Source organism: Gambusia affinis, linkage group LG01 (assembly GCF_019740435.1).
Source record: "Gambusia affinis linkage group LG01, SWU_Gaff_1.0, whole genome shotgun sequence".
Lineage (NCBI taxonomy): Eukaryota > Metazoa > Chordata > Actinopteri > Cyprinodontiformes > Poeciliidae > Gambusia > Gambusia affinis.
Genome location: NC_057868.1, coordinates 37,139,798 through 37,155,719, shown reverse-complemented (window position 1 = coordinate 37,155,719; position 15,922 = coordinate 37,139,798). Strand labels below are relative to the sequence as shown.

At 35.4% G+C, this 15,922-nt stretch overlaps 2 protein-coding genes across 2 annotated transcripts; one reads left to right on the top strand and one right to left on the bottom strand.

Annotated features, from left to right (window-relative positions):
• Positions 1-4,738: 4,738 nt before the first annotated feature.
• Positions 4,739-11,374, bottom strand: LOC122833407 (PHD and RING finger domain-containing protein 1-like). Its single transcript, XM_044120892.1, has 7 exons — positions 10,838-11,374; positions 10,339-10,422; positions 9,566-9,693; positions 9,388-9,479; positions 8,884-9,089; positions 6,911-7,001; positions 4,739-6,813 (listed from the first exon to the last, which is right to left on the bottom strand). The coding sequence occupies exons 1-7, from the start codon at positions 10,997-10,999 to the stop codon at positions 6,779-6,781; spliced, it is 798 nt and encodes a 265-aa protein (XP_043976827.1). The 5' UTR covers positions 11,000-11,374; the 3' UTR covers positions 4,739-6,778.
• Positions 11,375-13,146: 1,772 nt separating this feature from the next.
• Positions 13,147-15,909, top strand: LOC122837839 (lysophosphatidic acid receptor 6). Its single transcript, XM_044128168.1, has 2 exons — positions 13,147-13,242; positions 13,717-15,909. Exon 2 carries the CDS (start codon positions 13,807-13,809, stop codon positions 14,791-14,793), a length of 987 nt encoding a protein of 328 aa, XP_043984103.1. The 5' UTR covers positions 13,147-13,242; positions 13,717-13,806; the 3' UTR covers positions 14,794-15,909.
• Positions 15,910-15,922: the final 13 nt, after the last annotated feature.

The following is a 15,922-nucleotide window of genomic DNA, read 5'->3' as shown; positions in this document are numbered from 1 at the left end:
TATATATATATATATATATATATATATATATATATATATATATATATATATATATATATATATATATATATACAGTGTATACTGTATATACATAAATTGAAGTTGTAGCGGAAATAATGTCAGTTGATACAAATACCAATTTATTTTAAAATATTACAAATAAAAGAAAAATATGAAATAATAAATAAAATAAATATATATTATCAGACTGTCGGTATACAGATATCCTTGATTTGACTAAATTCAAGGTTGCAGATAGACTGAGATTTTCAAAATCTTGCTCTAGTTTTGTCTTAAAATAAAAACTGATTTAATAAAATTGCAATGTGAACACATATTATGTTGGTAATAAGGTTTCGGATAGCATTTGAAAGCAACATTTTAGAACACTGACGTCAAACTCATTTGTATAATAACAGTTTTGATTTTCCACACCTCTTCTTCTTCTTTTTATTATTATTCTATATTTTAAAAATCCAACAGTAAAGTTAGGCTCTGGCAGTTCAACATCTCCAATAAACAAAGAATTTGTGCTCATATCCTTTTTTATTGCCTAACAAGCTGAGAAATCTTTTCTTTCACTCACTGGTAAGTCAAAGAGCACTATATATGAACTTTCTTTCCCTCTGTACTTTCCCATGCAGCTGTGCAGAGATGTTACAGTGAATCATTTTCCCTGGAAAGTTTACCTTTATTTATCAAGAAGGAGGACAGCCAAGAGGAAGCGCAGGAGCTTGGGATTTTACAGAATGGGCGCTGCCGTCATTTTTCCTTCCAGCGCCTGTTTGGAGGTCATGAAGGGAATAGATTTCATTGACTTTCAGACAGATTTATCATGACCAATGTCTCCACTTGCACAACCATGTTTATGACAAATAACATGACCTTCATAGGAAATGATGTTTTGTTCAAACTACAAATTATTATTATAAATTCAATTATATTGTTTAAACCTTTTGATGGATTCTGAAACAAATCTTTTGGCATTAAGAAAAAAATAATTGATTTTTTTTTTTATTTTAATTTTTTTTTTTACTCTCTTGGAAAGACATTGCAATTCTCAGATTCTGTTTTATCAATTGGTGTTTGAAATTGTACATGAAACTATTGTATATTGTCCCCACAGTTATTTAACCTATTTTAAGTGACCCACTTTTCATACAGTCATGTACAAGGATTTCCCTTCTGTGCCAAACATCGCAATAGATGTCTTCTTAGACATTAGTGACCTGTGCTAGTTTCTAAAAAGACAAAAGAAGATAAACAGTTGGGTTTCTTTTCACAAAAACCTTCTTGAGATTATTTGTACACTAATTACAAATTGGTCAAATGAATCCATCAAGAACTAAATAAGCAAAATAAGAATCTAAGCTATCCATATTGTATTTTTTCATTATGAAAAGATAAAAAAAGAGCTCAGAAAATTGGTATATTTCAATCATAAAATAATAAAAAAAATACTTGTAATATTTCCTTTACTACAAATCTACTTTGTCACATGTATTATGTTTGTAGTTCTTTAGTTGATTCAACTGTTAAAATATTATACTTCCTTTCAACTACCCTCAGCTACTTTTACAAATCTGAGATCAAAGCCTTTTTAGAAATCTGTTGAGTCAGCAGTTGGCTGAAGCTAAAGTGCAAGCTACAGCAGAAGAAAAAAAACTTAGTGGCAAAGTTGGTTGTAAGCATTTAATCAACACTGTTATGGATTTTATTACCACAGTACAAGATCTATGGATGTAACACACAGGAACTTTGTGATGTAACAGAAACGTATTGCAGCAGAGTCTGTGTATAAATTGCCACATGATGCAAACTACTGATAACAAAAGGAACAGCTTTCCTTTAAAATATGGGACATGTTTTAAGATGTGCTCAAGTGATTTTGGCATCAAAGTAAATATTTATCTAATTTCAGATCCATTTTAAGTAATTGGATGAGTACAATAGGTTCTACGAATTTGATCTTTCAACACTTTAATAGTTTGTTTGGGAAGGTGTGAATGTGTAATGAAACTCTGGTCCATCTAAACATCAGGTCTCAATTTAGTTGAAGTAAACTCTGGCACAGTTAGAATGCATATGTGAATGCAGAGCAGATCGGATAGCGCTCCAATAGCAAAAAGCGGACTACAGTGCAGGGCATTCTGGGTAAGTACAACAAATGTGAGTCTAGCGCTAGACTAGACATTGCTCATTGTCTTTTACTAAAGACAAAAGAGAACTCCTATAACCACTAAAATCTGATGCCACTATACATTTTTGTTTACATTTTGTGAAGAAGGAACTTGCACTCGTGTCTTCTTCTGAGGTTTTCTTGTCATATCCTTCTGTGGTTCTTGGTGCAGCGCCAACACAGCCAAGGGGACAAACAGATTTTCTTATTAGTTTGTATTGGTTGACACAAAGCAGTGTGAAAGCGAATTGCACTAGTTGAAAATGTAACAAATGTTGCAACTATGGTCCCCAATCAAACCAAGTCTATGGACTATCAGGCATGAAAAACCCCTAAGATTATATCTGTGGTACTATTGATGTCCTCCACTATCTGAAATGTGCCGTGTGCCTTAGTGCATGAAGAAGAAAGCCTTTGAATGTCAAATATGCTTCCATCAGAATCCTGCCTCCTATAGCCATTCCAAGCACCACCGCAGCACTGAATCACTGAGAAAAGCATTGGATGGTGACCTACTTTTGTTCCCTTCTTTAGTCTGCTGGAGAGAGCTGCAAGTCAAACTGCTGGGTGTGCAGCATGTAATGTTATCCCTTCTGACTGAAGGTGCAAGACAGTACAAGCCACAAATTAAGCCTGTACAAACGACAGATAAGTAGTATGTATTATGCATGCATTCCCTCCCCCTTCTAAAACAACATACCTGAAATAATAAATTTATGTTGATCTCTCGCCATGGTGTTTCCCATCAGCTTTTGTGTGATGCTGGTTGGAAAGACTAATCAGTTGGACAGGAAGGAAAAACGATCTCAGTTGTCTTGTGTGTAAATCGAACTGTAAATATAAAAACAGTCACATAGCAAATATGTGATTGTGTGGTCCTGCTTCAGTCATTTCCCTATGATCTGCAGCCAGGCTAATTACTATAAGAAAAAAATACTGCTCTGTTTATCAAGCAGTCAGATATGAAGGGAATGTAGTTACAAGTTGTGCAGTTCTGCTTTTGACTGATTTCATGAGTGCATATAAACAGTTTCTTTTTGAAACCTTCCTGAAAAAGTAACAGTAATACACGTTTTTGCAGTCTCACATTGTTCTATGCAGCCTCTTTTAATGAACAACCCACATGTTGTCTGACTTGCAACTGGAGCTCTGCTAATTTAGATTTAACAAACTTTTCCAGATCCCATTTTTTGACTTTGAAGACAAATAGAAAACATCTCCACTCTTTCCGTAAGTCCTCTGGTCTTGTAAAACAAGGGGATTTTTCATTTTACATCAGAAAAAAATGCACCAAACCCATGAAGAATGAATGAAGTACCCTTTTAAGGCAGAAGACCTCATTAACCACTAAACGAGCACGACAACCCTGGTCTAATGTCTTGATATTACTTATTTAAATAAGATACATTCTGCATACTGGGTCACACCCCGAAGGCAGTTGACACATGACCTTTTCTGCATCTGAGACTGACATTGCCCAAAGCTGTTTGCACTCAATGTAAGATCACTACTGACTTATTTAGCATTCCTGCCCAAGTGCATTAGCAAGAGTAGCTCCTTTTTAAAACCAGTCTCTCATTTTTTAATTAAGTTCAGCTATAAACTACAACCCAAGACATTCCAGATGCAAGACAACAGAGCCATTACCATTCAACTTTGCAGCTCTTATCTCTGCAGCGTCTTAAGCTTTTTCAATTAAATTTATCACCTTTGACAGATTTTATTTACTTGTTAACATGCTATTTAATTTTGACATGTTTAGATTTCATCTATATGAAAGAATATAACTTTATCCTTCATGGTAAATGCTTCCTTTTAGATCTATTAGTCAGTACATTCAAAGCCCTCAAATTAATCTCCTCTGACACTGCCCCCTTTTTTTAAGCAGACGTACTTCAGGAAAGTAATTGTCATTCAACATTTATAAGCCTCAACTTGAACTAAGCTCACTTTCTTAGCATGGTTCACATCAAAGCGAGTATTTACTGTGAAGGTCATTTGAAGGAAACAGAAAAATCTCAACACATTAGCAGAAAAACAAGACAAATATGAATGCTCACAATCACATAAATCATGGGGGTAGCTTGCAGAATAGGTTAAAGAGGAGGTTTGTGTTACTCTACCATGAAAAATTATAGGCTATGAAGTTAGTATGTTATTAAATATAAAAAACAAATCAAAAACTAACTTGTTAAAACAGTCTGAGACTTTACAATACAAATCAATTCAAACCTCCTAATGCTCTGCATTTGACTTTATCTGATGGTAATCCAAGATTTTGTCACGATGTCAAAAAGGACGACATGGAAGAATAAACAAAAGAAAATATTCCTCAGGAAGCCTCTTATGCTTCATCAGCATGATAAAACCAAACCAGCTCCAGAAAGCAGGTCATTCAGTCATAGAGGTCAAAATCCTACCAGCAGGAAGGCTGACCTCTCCAGTAACATAAAATGCTCTAAAGAAGAAAGGATTATTTATAAAAGACCAGAACACAACACTTTCTGCTATTAATAATGCTCTAAATTATTTGAAAAATAATAAAACACACCAAGTCAAGTAAATTATACTTTACTACAATTTATTCAGACAATAAGCTGCTAAAATAACTTATTGAACTACTCAGTAGCGGGGCACAATATCCACAATACATATTGAAATTTTTATTATTTTTTGCTGTATAAAACAGGCAACTGCAGAAACCCAATTGAACAGTTTAAGATGTTTATGAATGGAACTTCATAAAAATCTTAAACCTCCAGTGATACAGTGAAATGTAAAAAATTGCTGAAGTCAACTGACGATAAATTACCCACGATAGACACAAAAACATTAACTAGCTAGCTTGCCAGCTATCAAGGGTATATTAACAGCTAGTTAGAGATAGCTTCTACCAACTAGTTACAGAACACAATAAAAATGTCTGAGTGCAACTCAGGCATTTATCTAACAAAAAAATCCTGTGAGAAAAAAAAAAAGAGAATATACAGGATAGTCCTGCCAATAATGAGCTGTAATTAATGTATTTAAAGCCAACTTACTGCTCTTACACCTGGCATTAATGGATGAATTCACACAGCATGACCAGTTTGATAATGGTTCTTCTAAAATATTACAAATTAAAAATCTGTAGGTGTTTTTTCAAATGCTTCTGTGGTATTAAAGGAACAAATTTCAGTCTCTCAACAGCTTGAGGGGCAGTCAGGAGTTCCTGTCTGTTTTGTATATTACAGTGTTCAAAGTACAAAGATAAGAAGGAAATTTTTTTTGTATCAGTTCAGATGACGGAGCATCTTGCTTTATGATTTGTCCAGTACATCTTATTCATTCAGTTCTGCTAAACTGGCCAAAGAAAGTTAACCGCAGTTGTTGTTTTTTTAGCAGATGTTATTTTGAGAGAAAGTAGAGCAGGAAGAGCTACAGGCTTGTGGAGTTCCCATCTCCTAAAACAAAACAGACACACACACACCACCCACAGGAACAAAGCAACATCAGAGCTTCAATAATTTCACCATATTATCATCACAAGGTTTTCTGTAATTTTTATTTACCTCACAAGACATTTTCCTTGCTAACCATTTGATGTGCAGTTGATTTATTCATCAAATGATACTTTGAGGACTTTATAGGTCGGATTTAAGATCAAAGGAGATGGGAGCATGTCTGGAGGACATTACGGGCGAACACAGAGGCTAGCGTTGCTAGGCAATGAGATGAAGGAAGATCACAGGGCTTGCTTGGTATTGGAGTCTGATGACTCCCCACAACCTTAGGGATCTGATATCTAAGTCACAGGGGCTTTACTGTACCTTAAAATTCACGTGGCTGAATTCACTGTTCATTCAATGCCTTGCCAAATGTTTGAGATCAAACTGTACACAAATGGACTCTATTAACCAACACGTGGGTTCTTAGGGTAATTGGTTAAAAACATCCACAGAAGTCGAAAACAAGAATTCATGATTGTGGATCCAGTAGTAGAGGGCTAAGGAGGAAGTTCAAACCATCTCTTCCATCAATCATAATTGACAAAGATTATATCCCCTACTCTGACATCTTTCGGTCCAGTTTTCTAACCATAAGCCAGACAGAGTTTTAAAACTGAGTAATAAAAACAAATGAGGCAGATTAGCAGTGGTTGCCAACAACTGATGGTATCATCCAGGACATGTTATTGTGGAATATCATCTCTGCTGCCCAGATATTTAGCTTTTAGCATAATTTCTGAGGTTCTCTGTTCTGTATTCAATGTATTTATAAAGGGATTTCCCTTTCCTGAGGGCAGGAACTGGCATCCTCCTTAAATTCATAAACTTTGCATTCTGCCTGCTTATAGATACACAAATAATGTACTAGTTCTCTTCTCTTTTGTAGTCTTAAAAGTCACTGAGCAAAAAGGAGGGAAAAGTAAAAAAAGTCAAGCAACAGATTTAACAAATGTATTAAAACTAAACAAAAAGGCTCATTCAGGTTCAGACTTTTTAAAATCTTGACACAATGCTGCCACCTTGTGGCCACACATGCTGGTACCATTTCAAGGTATAAGGTAAGTCTTTTCAGGCACTGAATGTTGAAAAACCTCCTCCGCTTGTTGGTTCTTCAAGCTACAGTCTTCCTTCTTTTCTTTTTCTTTTCTATGAACCAAAAACAAAGTATTTTATTACCTTCATTTTATGTAAGTGAGTATCTTGCCACAGGAGGGAGTTAGTTAAAGTTTGGTGGATTACTTACTGTCTGAAGTCGTATTGACACCTTGAAGATTTTCAGATCCTACAGTTGTTACTGGAGGCTTAGATGCACGTATCAGGTATTTAGGAACATGCTGAAAAGTAAAAATATTTTTAAAGCAGTTAAAGTTTTACAGTTATATATTTTAGGGAAAGATGGCATGTTTTAACAATTCATAAATAATCCAAAAACTGACATCCCTATTTAACAGCACATTTAGTTTTAACCACAACACTAAGATTAATCAGAAATGTCAGATTTAAATTTGTTGTTAAATTTGCTCACATTTTTGTCTTAGACGTTTAATTCATTCAATGAGCAACCCAGTTACGTAATTTCTTTCTACAGTCAAGCAGCTGTGTTATCTATGTTCTAGCAATAATAAAGAACATGAACAGTGACATAAAAGTTAACAGATCAATGAAACAAATTTGCATTACAAGGTGTGGCATTAACTTATGGAATAACCTAAATGAAGAAATCAAAGCCAGTACATCAATAAAAAAGAAACTTAAAATCCAATATAGTTAACAAAATATGCAGTTGAATAATATACACATTTCAATGCAACACATATATTTCAATAAAATATAGTCAGATTGGGTGTATTAAGCATGGCTCCTTGCGGAACAGGAATATTTACTTCATCTTACTACCCTTGAACAGCGCACAATGTTTTTGTTTAGCTTTTCTCTGTCAATATATGTAAGCAATACTTTTTAATTTTGTTTGCTAGATAAAAATTAATATTTACATTTTGTCACAACAGTTTTCACTTTATTTTGGATTTGCATTTTATTTATAGGTATCAGAATGAACTGGGTTGAATACAAACAAATGTCACATGTTAAAAATTTGTATTTGTAAAAAAAAAAATAAAATAAAAAAAATCTTGTAATGCTTTTTGTGCCTTTTCACAATGAGGCGCTGTCCCTCAACAAAAAAGAATACATGAAAAATTGGTGGTGATAGTGTAAAAAAGTTCAAGAGGTATAAGTACTTTTGAAAGACACTGTATGCAGAGATGAGTCTCGGGGACGCTGCAGCAGTAAAACAACAAGTTATTTCCACAAAATTTACCACAATCATGGGTAACTGTGCAACGCATGAAGCTTCACAGGAAGTGTGGGTAAGCACCATGCAACTGCTTTTACAGTCGCAGAGAAACTGTGCATAGAATGGATGAGCACAGAGGACGACCTCTCTGCGTTTCTGTCTGACTGGTTTGACTCCCGTTGCTCCAAGACATTTAACAAACCTAACAGGCAAACAAATATGATAGATGTGCACATCTGGAAGAAGAACTTTTGCAACGTATTATAGAGAAAAAACTCTAGAAAGATATGTGTGTGTATTAATAATTCCCTATAAAGATTTTTCCAGCATCAACTGTCATGTGATGCTGGACTTGAGTGTCTTGACAGCTGCACAAACAAGATGCTGATTAGCTGCTTAAATAAAGTTTAGATCAGAGTCTGAACCAGCTCTTAGAAATTTCCCCATCAATATTCTATATTTAAGGAAACCACAGAATGCCAAACAGTATGATGGGTAGTTATAGATGAACACTGATAGTAATAAAGTAATGCATCACTGATGCGTCGGCGACGAACAGTAAGAGCCCACCAATTCAGGTTACATGAATGTAGTCATTCATGTAACATCTCATTGTTATGAGATGTTATATTGCAGCTCTCGAGTAAAAAGCCATGACAGAGAAACCAAGACATTAATACTTTTAATTTTATTAATCTCCCAAAGGAGAAATTTATCTTGGAAGCATTTTGCATGAAAAAGCCAAAGCAAGTACATTCTTCCATCCAGTTGGTGTAGGCAAGAGATTTATGCTACTGCAATCAAACACGTAATCCCATGTATCCACATCTCCCCTGGTTTAGAGGAGTGTAAAAAGATGCTACACAACTCTCCTTTTTAAAAAAGGAATCAGATACTCTACATTTCAATGTTAAACTCACCCATGAGGTTTCGGGGCGTCGATAAAGACTTGTGCTTTCTCCTCTGCTCTGGAGCCTCACACTCCACCGTCTTTCTGTGGCGTTGCTAGGACGATTCACAGTTGATGCCCGGAGACGACTACTTGTAGACGGAGGTTGGTCCATGTCAGCAAGGAGGTCTGTGACTTCCCCATCACTGATGTCTTCCTCCTCTGCCAAAAAGCTCTCTGAACAGACATTTCACCAAATCAGGTCTTTTTCTAGGTTTGAAACCTTGATGACATCATTTATGTTCATGGATGTAACATCTACCAAAATAATATGAAGACTAATCATGTGTTTTATTATCAATTTATACCACTACTGAAGCCTGTCAAAATGCTTCAATAACGAAAGTACAATTGGTCCCAACTGAATCATTTAAACCTTCTATTATTCCATCATAACACACATTATGAAATGTAATATGAGTAAATAATAGCAACAATAGTAAACTGGCAATCATCTTATTCATCAAATAAATACCTGTGTTCTTAGAAGTGATCACACACTCGGGGCACATCCAGTCTCCTTCAGGGAGCCTTTCTAGAGGCAGCGTTAAGCAGTCCATGTGATACCTGTATTATCATGGTAAATTAGCTTTTTATTTATGCAAATACTAGGATAAGAAAAAACTATGCAGGTAATTAATGTAAAGCGTTACCCAGAGTCACAGAATCTGCAAACCAGCAGTCGGTCTGTGCAGCCACTGCGCCCACATTCCTCGCATATTACTATGTTTCTCCAGTCCTCTTCAGGTTCATCGTCATTTCTGCGTGGCGTCACTTTTAACTATAGATATACAAAGTCCAAAAAAATAAATAAGTCCAACAAAGATTTAGACTTCAAATTTAAACACAATTGGAAATAGATAGACAGAAAAAGAAATTGGTAAAGTTATTAAAATATTTCAAAAATAAAATGACAAAATTACTGTCTAAAATCTAAATACATTGAAGGAATTTGAAAATATTTGTTGAATTATTTCAGAGTCCTGTGCAGGAGCACTTTGGAAAATAAGTAATGTAATCTATCAGCCTTACCCATCAAATTCAACTGGTGGGCTAAACAACATAAACAAAATGCTGACATAAAGAAAATGATTGGTGTCCATGTAAACTCTGAGGAGGTAAACAATTAGATGTTATTTGAGTCTACATGTCCAGTCATAAAGACAGTGTAAATTATGTCATGATAGGCTGCAGCAATGGAAATATAAAATAGCTAAATACTGGAATGGTTATATCAGGAATATATCACAAATTAAGTCTGAAATAATTTGCATTTAATTGTGTTTAATAAATTACTGAGACCATTCTATACATATTTTTATTTACTTTCTCAATAAATGTATTTATTAACACAAAAGTGGTTTTTATTTTTCTTAACTCTTTTGAGACTTCTAAGCTTATAAAAGAAATGCTTTATTAAACACACCTTTTTCTGAATGTTCCCTCCAGGACACCGTCTCTGGTGGATAAAAGCAAAGCTGAGCCGATCTACAGGGCATGTGTTGGCTGTCTTAAATGAAAAACAAAAAAGCAAAAAATGATTTTACCTAATGTTCAGCACCTCGGCTACACGTGACAGAGTTATATTTAAGTTTCAAAGAGTTTTCATTCTCAAAGACATAAAATGTGAATCGTCATTAGTGACTGTACAATTTGATGAGATTTTTAAAACCCAGAGTCTAGAACTGTGGCGTTTCTTTTGTCCATAGCTTTAATGACCTCTTTACCAGGTTCCTATTAATTTTGACATGGTGTTCTCTCGTGCTGGAAATCCAGACGTCGCCAATAATTGTTTTGAAGGAGTTGTTGCAACGAAATGGAGACTCGTATACAAAAACATAACAGTGTTGCAAATACCAGCTGGAAAAATCTAGACAAGCATATAAACACATAAAAATCGGCGAACAATGATTATTAGTATTTACCTGAGACCACTGGTAGATGCACTGAAAACAAAAAACGTGAGGGCATTGATCCAATGAGCCCACCGTTTGCTTCTCAAATGGACAAAGGCAGATGTAGCATTTATCCGCTCCTGCGTCAACAGTTTCTCCATCAGCTAATTTTAAAGCGACGAGTTTATCCATAATAGTTACTTCAAACGAAGTTACTGGTCACGAAACAGAAGTTATATTTTACTCAAGGTATTAAGTCATTAATACATGACTTCAATAAAATAAATTACAAGGAGTGTTCGGGAATTACAACAAAATACGATTTTGTGTTTTGTTATGATGCTAATGCTGGCAAAGTAGCACTAGTGATTAGCTATAAATTAGTTAATGCAATAAAATCATAAGATGTTTTCAACTTTTAGCTTAATGTTATTGTAGTCAAAGAGCACACTTTGAATATAGGCCACTTATATATAGTTAACGATTTTATAATAACGGAAAAACTGACCAAATATAACCAACACAAGAACAAGACAATTTAAAGAAAGCGTCTGCCGCTACACTGTTGAAAACTTCCGGTTTCATTGTTGATTTTGATTTTCAGAGTAAGAGCATTTTCAAAATAAAATCAATAAACAAAATTAAAATAATAGCATAAAATAGTACCATAAAATTAGTACATGTCAAAACTAAAATAAAATTGTAAAAAGTAGCCAAACTTCTGAAAGTGGACGATCAAAATAATACATGGTTTTTAAATTCTAAAACAAAATAGCATAAAATAGTATCAAAATACAAATAAATGCATAGTTAAAGATATTTTAAATCACAAAAGAATAAAAAAAATTGTGCAAGTGGAATAACAAAGGATATGTGGTTCTAAAATAAAACATAAACTAGCACCAAAACATAAACACATGCATCTGTTACCTTGCTCTATGTTACCAACAATTAAAAATCTGTAAACTTTGTGGGAGTAAAAGGAAAAGGATAAACATTTCCAACTTAAAATAAAAATTAAAAAAATAGTCCCCCTAATAAAGTACTTTGTATGATTGCTGTTACAACTGCAAATGTTTTGGAGTGTTGTCTGTGCCCACTTTGAATATCTAGAGTTTTGTTTTTCCTTCCCAAATATTTTCAATTGTACAGAGATCTTTATGAAATTAATTTTATTTAAATTGGTAAAAATAAAAAGGTAAAACATCTGTCTACAAATTCATCTTAAAGCCAGGCTCTTAGTGAAGTTAGTGAAACTGCAGAAAATTTTTAAAAAGTTGTATGTTACACTTCAGATCCCTCTAATCAAAATGCTAAAGTTCCTGGCAATCTTATTAAAAATCAATATACTTTAAAAAGATCTATAAATATCTCCACACTAATTATGAATGAAAATAGGAAATATCCAAAAGAAAGTCTCCAATTTATATAGCAAAGTTATTTTCTTTTTAAAAAAAGGTGAAAACTTTGGGAGGTTCTTTTCTGCTTAGGGGACCAGACGACTGCACCATATTGAAGAGAGAAAAAAAACTGGGCCACAACCCCCTTCCACCAGTAAGACCATTGAAGATGCTGGGCTTATCAGAATGACAATGACCACACTACCAGCACAACTAAAGAGTGGCCTGATAACAAGCATTTTAAGGTCCTGGAGTGGCAAGTTTCCAAACCTGAACCAAATAGAAAAACTTTGGAAAGAGCTGAAACTCAATGACAGCTCAGAGACCCAAAAGGTCTGGAGAAGATCTATTTAAACAAGGTTTCTGTGCCAAATATTAAGTTCCATTTTTCAATTGTATTAAATACTTACTTTACGTAGTAAAATGGAAATTATTTATTTAAATTATTTATTGTTTATGGTTTATGATGTGAAAATAACAGAGCTCTCCAATTTTATAATTTGTCCCTGTGAAAAGCTGTGAAGATGGTGCATTTGTTTTTTTTTACTATGAACTTCTGAATTAAATAACTTCATGATTGCTTTACGGTGTTTAATTTAACTACAAAGTATTAAGAATTAAGATTTTCCTTTACCAGCAAGCAAAAGATGGATATACATTTTTATAAAATAATATATAGAGGTTACAAAACAATATAGACAATAATTTTCCTATCAATGTTTTCTCTCAAAATTATCTTGAATTTTCATTAAATATGAACTGAGATTTCCTCTGGTCACTTTAAGAATACAATAATGCTATAAATAAAATTAGTAACAAAACACATGTCAGTAAGCTGTTGTGGGTGGCTGACAGCCTCTTCAAACACTGTAATTTCCTACTCATCACAGTACATCTACACATTGAAACAGGAAGCTGCACCAAAAAAGAAAGCAGCAGCTTATGTTCACACTGTGCTTAGAGAAGCAGCAGGTCTTATCACGTTTTTTGAAGCTGCGGTCGAGCTTTAGGGATCTGGCAGCCTTAAAAATCTGAGTAAGTAACTTTATGACTAAATTTTTTTGAAGTTTTAAATGTCACCTCAAACAAACAGAGATGTTTGTTAAACACGTGGCAACGTGATGGATCTGATAAAGTCAATTAACTTTGGGTTAAAGTTTGAGCAAAACTTTAAAAGTATTTCAACACATGTCTAAAATAACACTGCTTATTCTTAAATAAGCAGTGTTATTTAGGAATAATTCTGTCTTTTATACTTGTGGCTGGTACTTTCCAGCCTCGTTTCACTTCATTCTTTACCGCTACTGCAAGTCCTCAAATGGACCTGAAAATTCAATCACATCCTTGTTTTTGTTAGAATAAATTTAACCTTGACTGTATTAGTGGAGTCCATGTGGTGATCTAAGAATAAATAATTAGTAGCTTATACTTTTTCAATAGGTTGGTTTAGTTGTGTGAAAGCAATAATGGAAAAACTGAATGGAAATAAATCTCTCGTTTCCCTCACAGGAGACGTTGGTTTCTGAAAATCAACCTACAGTATTTTTTCTTAAAAAACCCTGATCTGAACATAAACAAAGACATCCATCACAATCTCCCATGATGAACCAGACAAGCTGCTCCGACCCTAAAGCAGAATTCCAGTACTATCTCTTCCCAACGGTCTACATCCTGGCTTTAATTATAGGCCTTCCGGGAAATCTGGTGGCGCTGTATGTCTTCACCATCCGGACCAGCCCTCGAACGGCCTTCAGTGTCTACATCAGCAACCTGGCCGCGGCGGACATCATCATCCTCTGCATGCTGCCCTTGCGGATCCACTACCACCTCCATAAGAATGAATGGGAGTTTGGAGATTTTGCCTGTCAACTCACTGGGACTCTGTACTATGCCAACATCTACATGAGCATCTGCTTCATGACCTGCATCTGCGTGGACCGCTACATGGCCACGGTGTACCCACACACCTACCTGAGAATGCGGAACCCAAAATGGTCTCTGCTGGTAAGTGTGGCGTTGTGGTGTTTTGGTGGAGTGGCTATCCTGGTCTTCATACTCATGGGTCCACTGGAGAGAGGGGATGACCACAGCTGTTTTGAAAACTTCGCCACCAGAGAGTGGAACGACCGATTGAGGTCTTACAGTATAGTCAGCCTGGTTTTTGGCTCCCTGATGCCCTCCGTTATCATCGTGGTGTGCTACCCGCTGGCAGCCAAACGCATTTCCATGATCGGCACCAAGACAGCTCAGAAGGCTGTGAGGGTCATCTACACCATCCTGGCCATCACACTGTTCTGCTTCCTGCCACACCATGTGGTTTACCTCCTGCACCTTCTTCAGCGCCTGGAGGTCATCCAGAACTGCTCCGTCCGGACTTCCATCTACAACGCCAGAAGAGTTACCATGGCGCTCATCATCCTCAATACATGCCTGGACCCTGTGCTCTACTACATAACCACCAGCCACTTCAGATGGGAGCACCTAAAAAGGACGTGGCTTTGGGGAATAGTGAGCAGGAGAAGGGGCGTTTACACCATCTCAAGTGACCTGAAGGAGATAATGACACCTGTACAGAGAACCCTGTAAAATGCAAAGACTTTGTGATATAAAAATTAAAAGGTTTGCAGACCTGACAGATTAGTAGACTTAGTTCGATGGGAGGCTAAAGTAGCAAAAATTATTACATTTTCAGCTGGTAGGGTTTACTTTCACCCTACACTGAGAAATGAACCAAACTATTAGAAAAAATCATTTAGCTCCTCATCTCTGGTGTTGCTGCACCAAGAACCACTGAAGGTAATAACACAAAAACCTTTGAAGACCTGACTGCAACTCCCTTATTCGTAAAATGCTAACAAAAATAGAATGGTGTCAGATTTTAGTGTCATCAGGCTTTCTATTTTGTCTTTGGTAATAAACTATGAGCCATTTCTCTCTTACTGTTAAACACATGCAATAATCTAGCACTACTTTTGGAGTAGTCTCCGGTCCACTTAGCATTCACATTTGAACAGCACCACAGTTCACTTTCAACCAAACCCAGACCTAGGTTTATAGACAGACCGGAGTTTGCTTTTTTGGTCCACATCAGAGTGCGATTTTGCATTCACACATCCCCAAAGAACTAGAGTATGATAGGACTATACATGGCATACTAGAACCATTTAACTTTAATGTATTTTTGGACTGAAAAACAGTCAACAGTGATCTATTGCATAACAAATTCTGCAAATCAGTCAGATTGTGAGGAGATCTCTTATCCAGATTTCCTTTCAGGTTCAGTTCTACCCTTCTTCATCTTGAGCTTTCTGACACATTTTTTGGTTACATCATCTACTCTGATGAACACTCTTGTTCTGTCTGCACAAAATTAATCCCTGAGCGTTACAGTCCACCACCATGGTCCATTGTGGATATTGTGGGGTTTTGATTTGTCATCACTAAAATCACCATTTTAGTGATGACACATTCATTGGACCATAGAAAATGCTCCCAGAGCCCAGATGTTTTCTGTCACAAGTAAAACAAGTAGTTGCTAAAAATTCTGCAACTCTTTCTTTGTTACTATACGCCACAGATGTTTGTCTATGTCCCTGACCCATTTTCATCTTCTCTTTTGGTCAATTTTAGAAAGACATCCAATTCTTGTAATATATTTTTGCTTTTATTTATTATCCCTTTTACAAGATTAAAGAGATTGCTTAACATTGAAGGC

Excerpts from the sequence above, each read along its gene's own strand:
- LOC122833407 (XM_044120892.1), bottom strand. The coding sequence starts at position 10,999 with ATGGATAAACTCGTCGCTTTAAAATTAGCTGATGGAGAAACTGTTGAC. Across the intron at positions 9,090-9,387 it reads GATCACTTCTAAGAACACAG|AGAGCTTTTTGGCAGAGGAG; the intron begins GTATTTATTTGA and ends ATGTCTGTTCAG. Across the intron at positions 7,002-8,883 it reads GACGCCCCGAAACCTCATGG|CATGTTCCTAAATACCTGAT; the intron begins GTGAGTTTAACA and ends TTTACTTTTCAG.
- LOC122837839 (XM_044128168.1), top strand. The coding sequence starts at position 13,807 with ATGATGAACCAGACAAGCTGCTCCGACCCTAAAGCAGAATTCCAGTAC.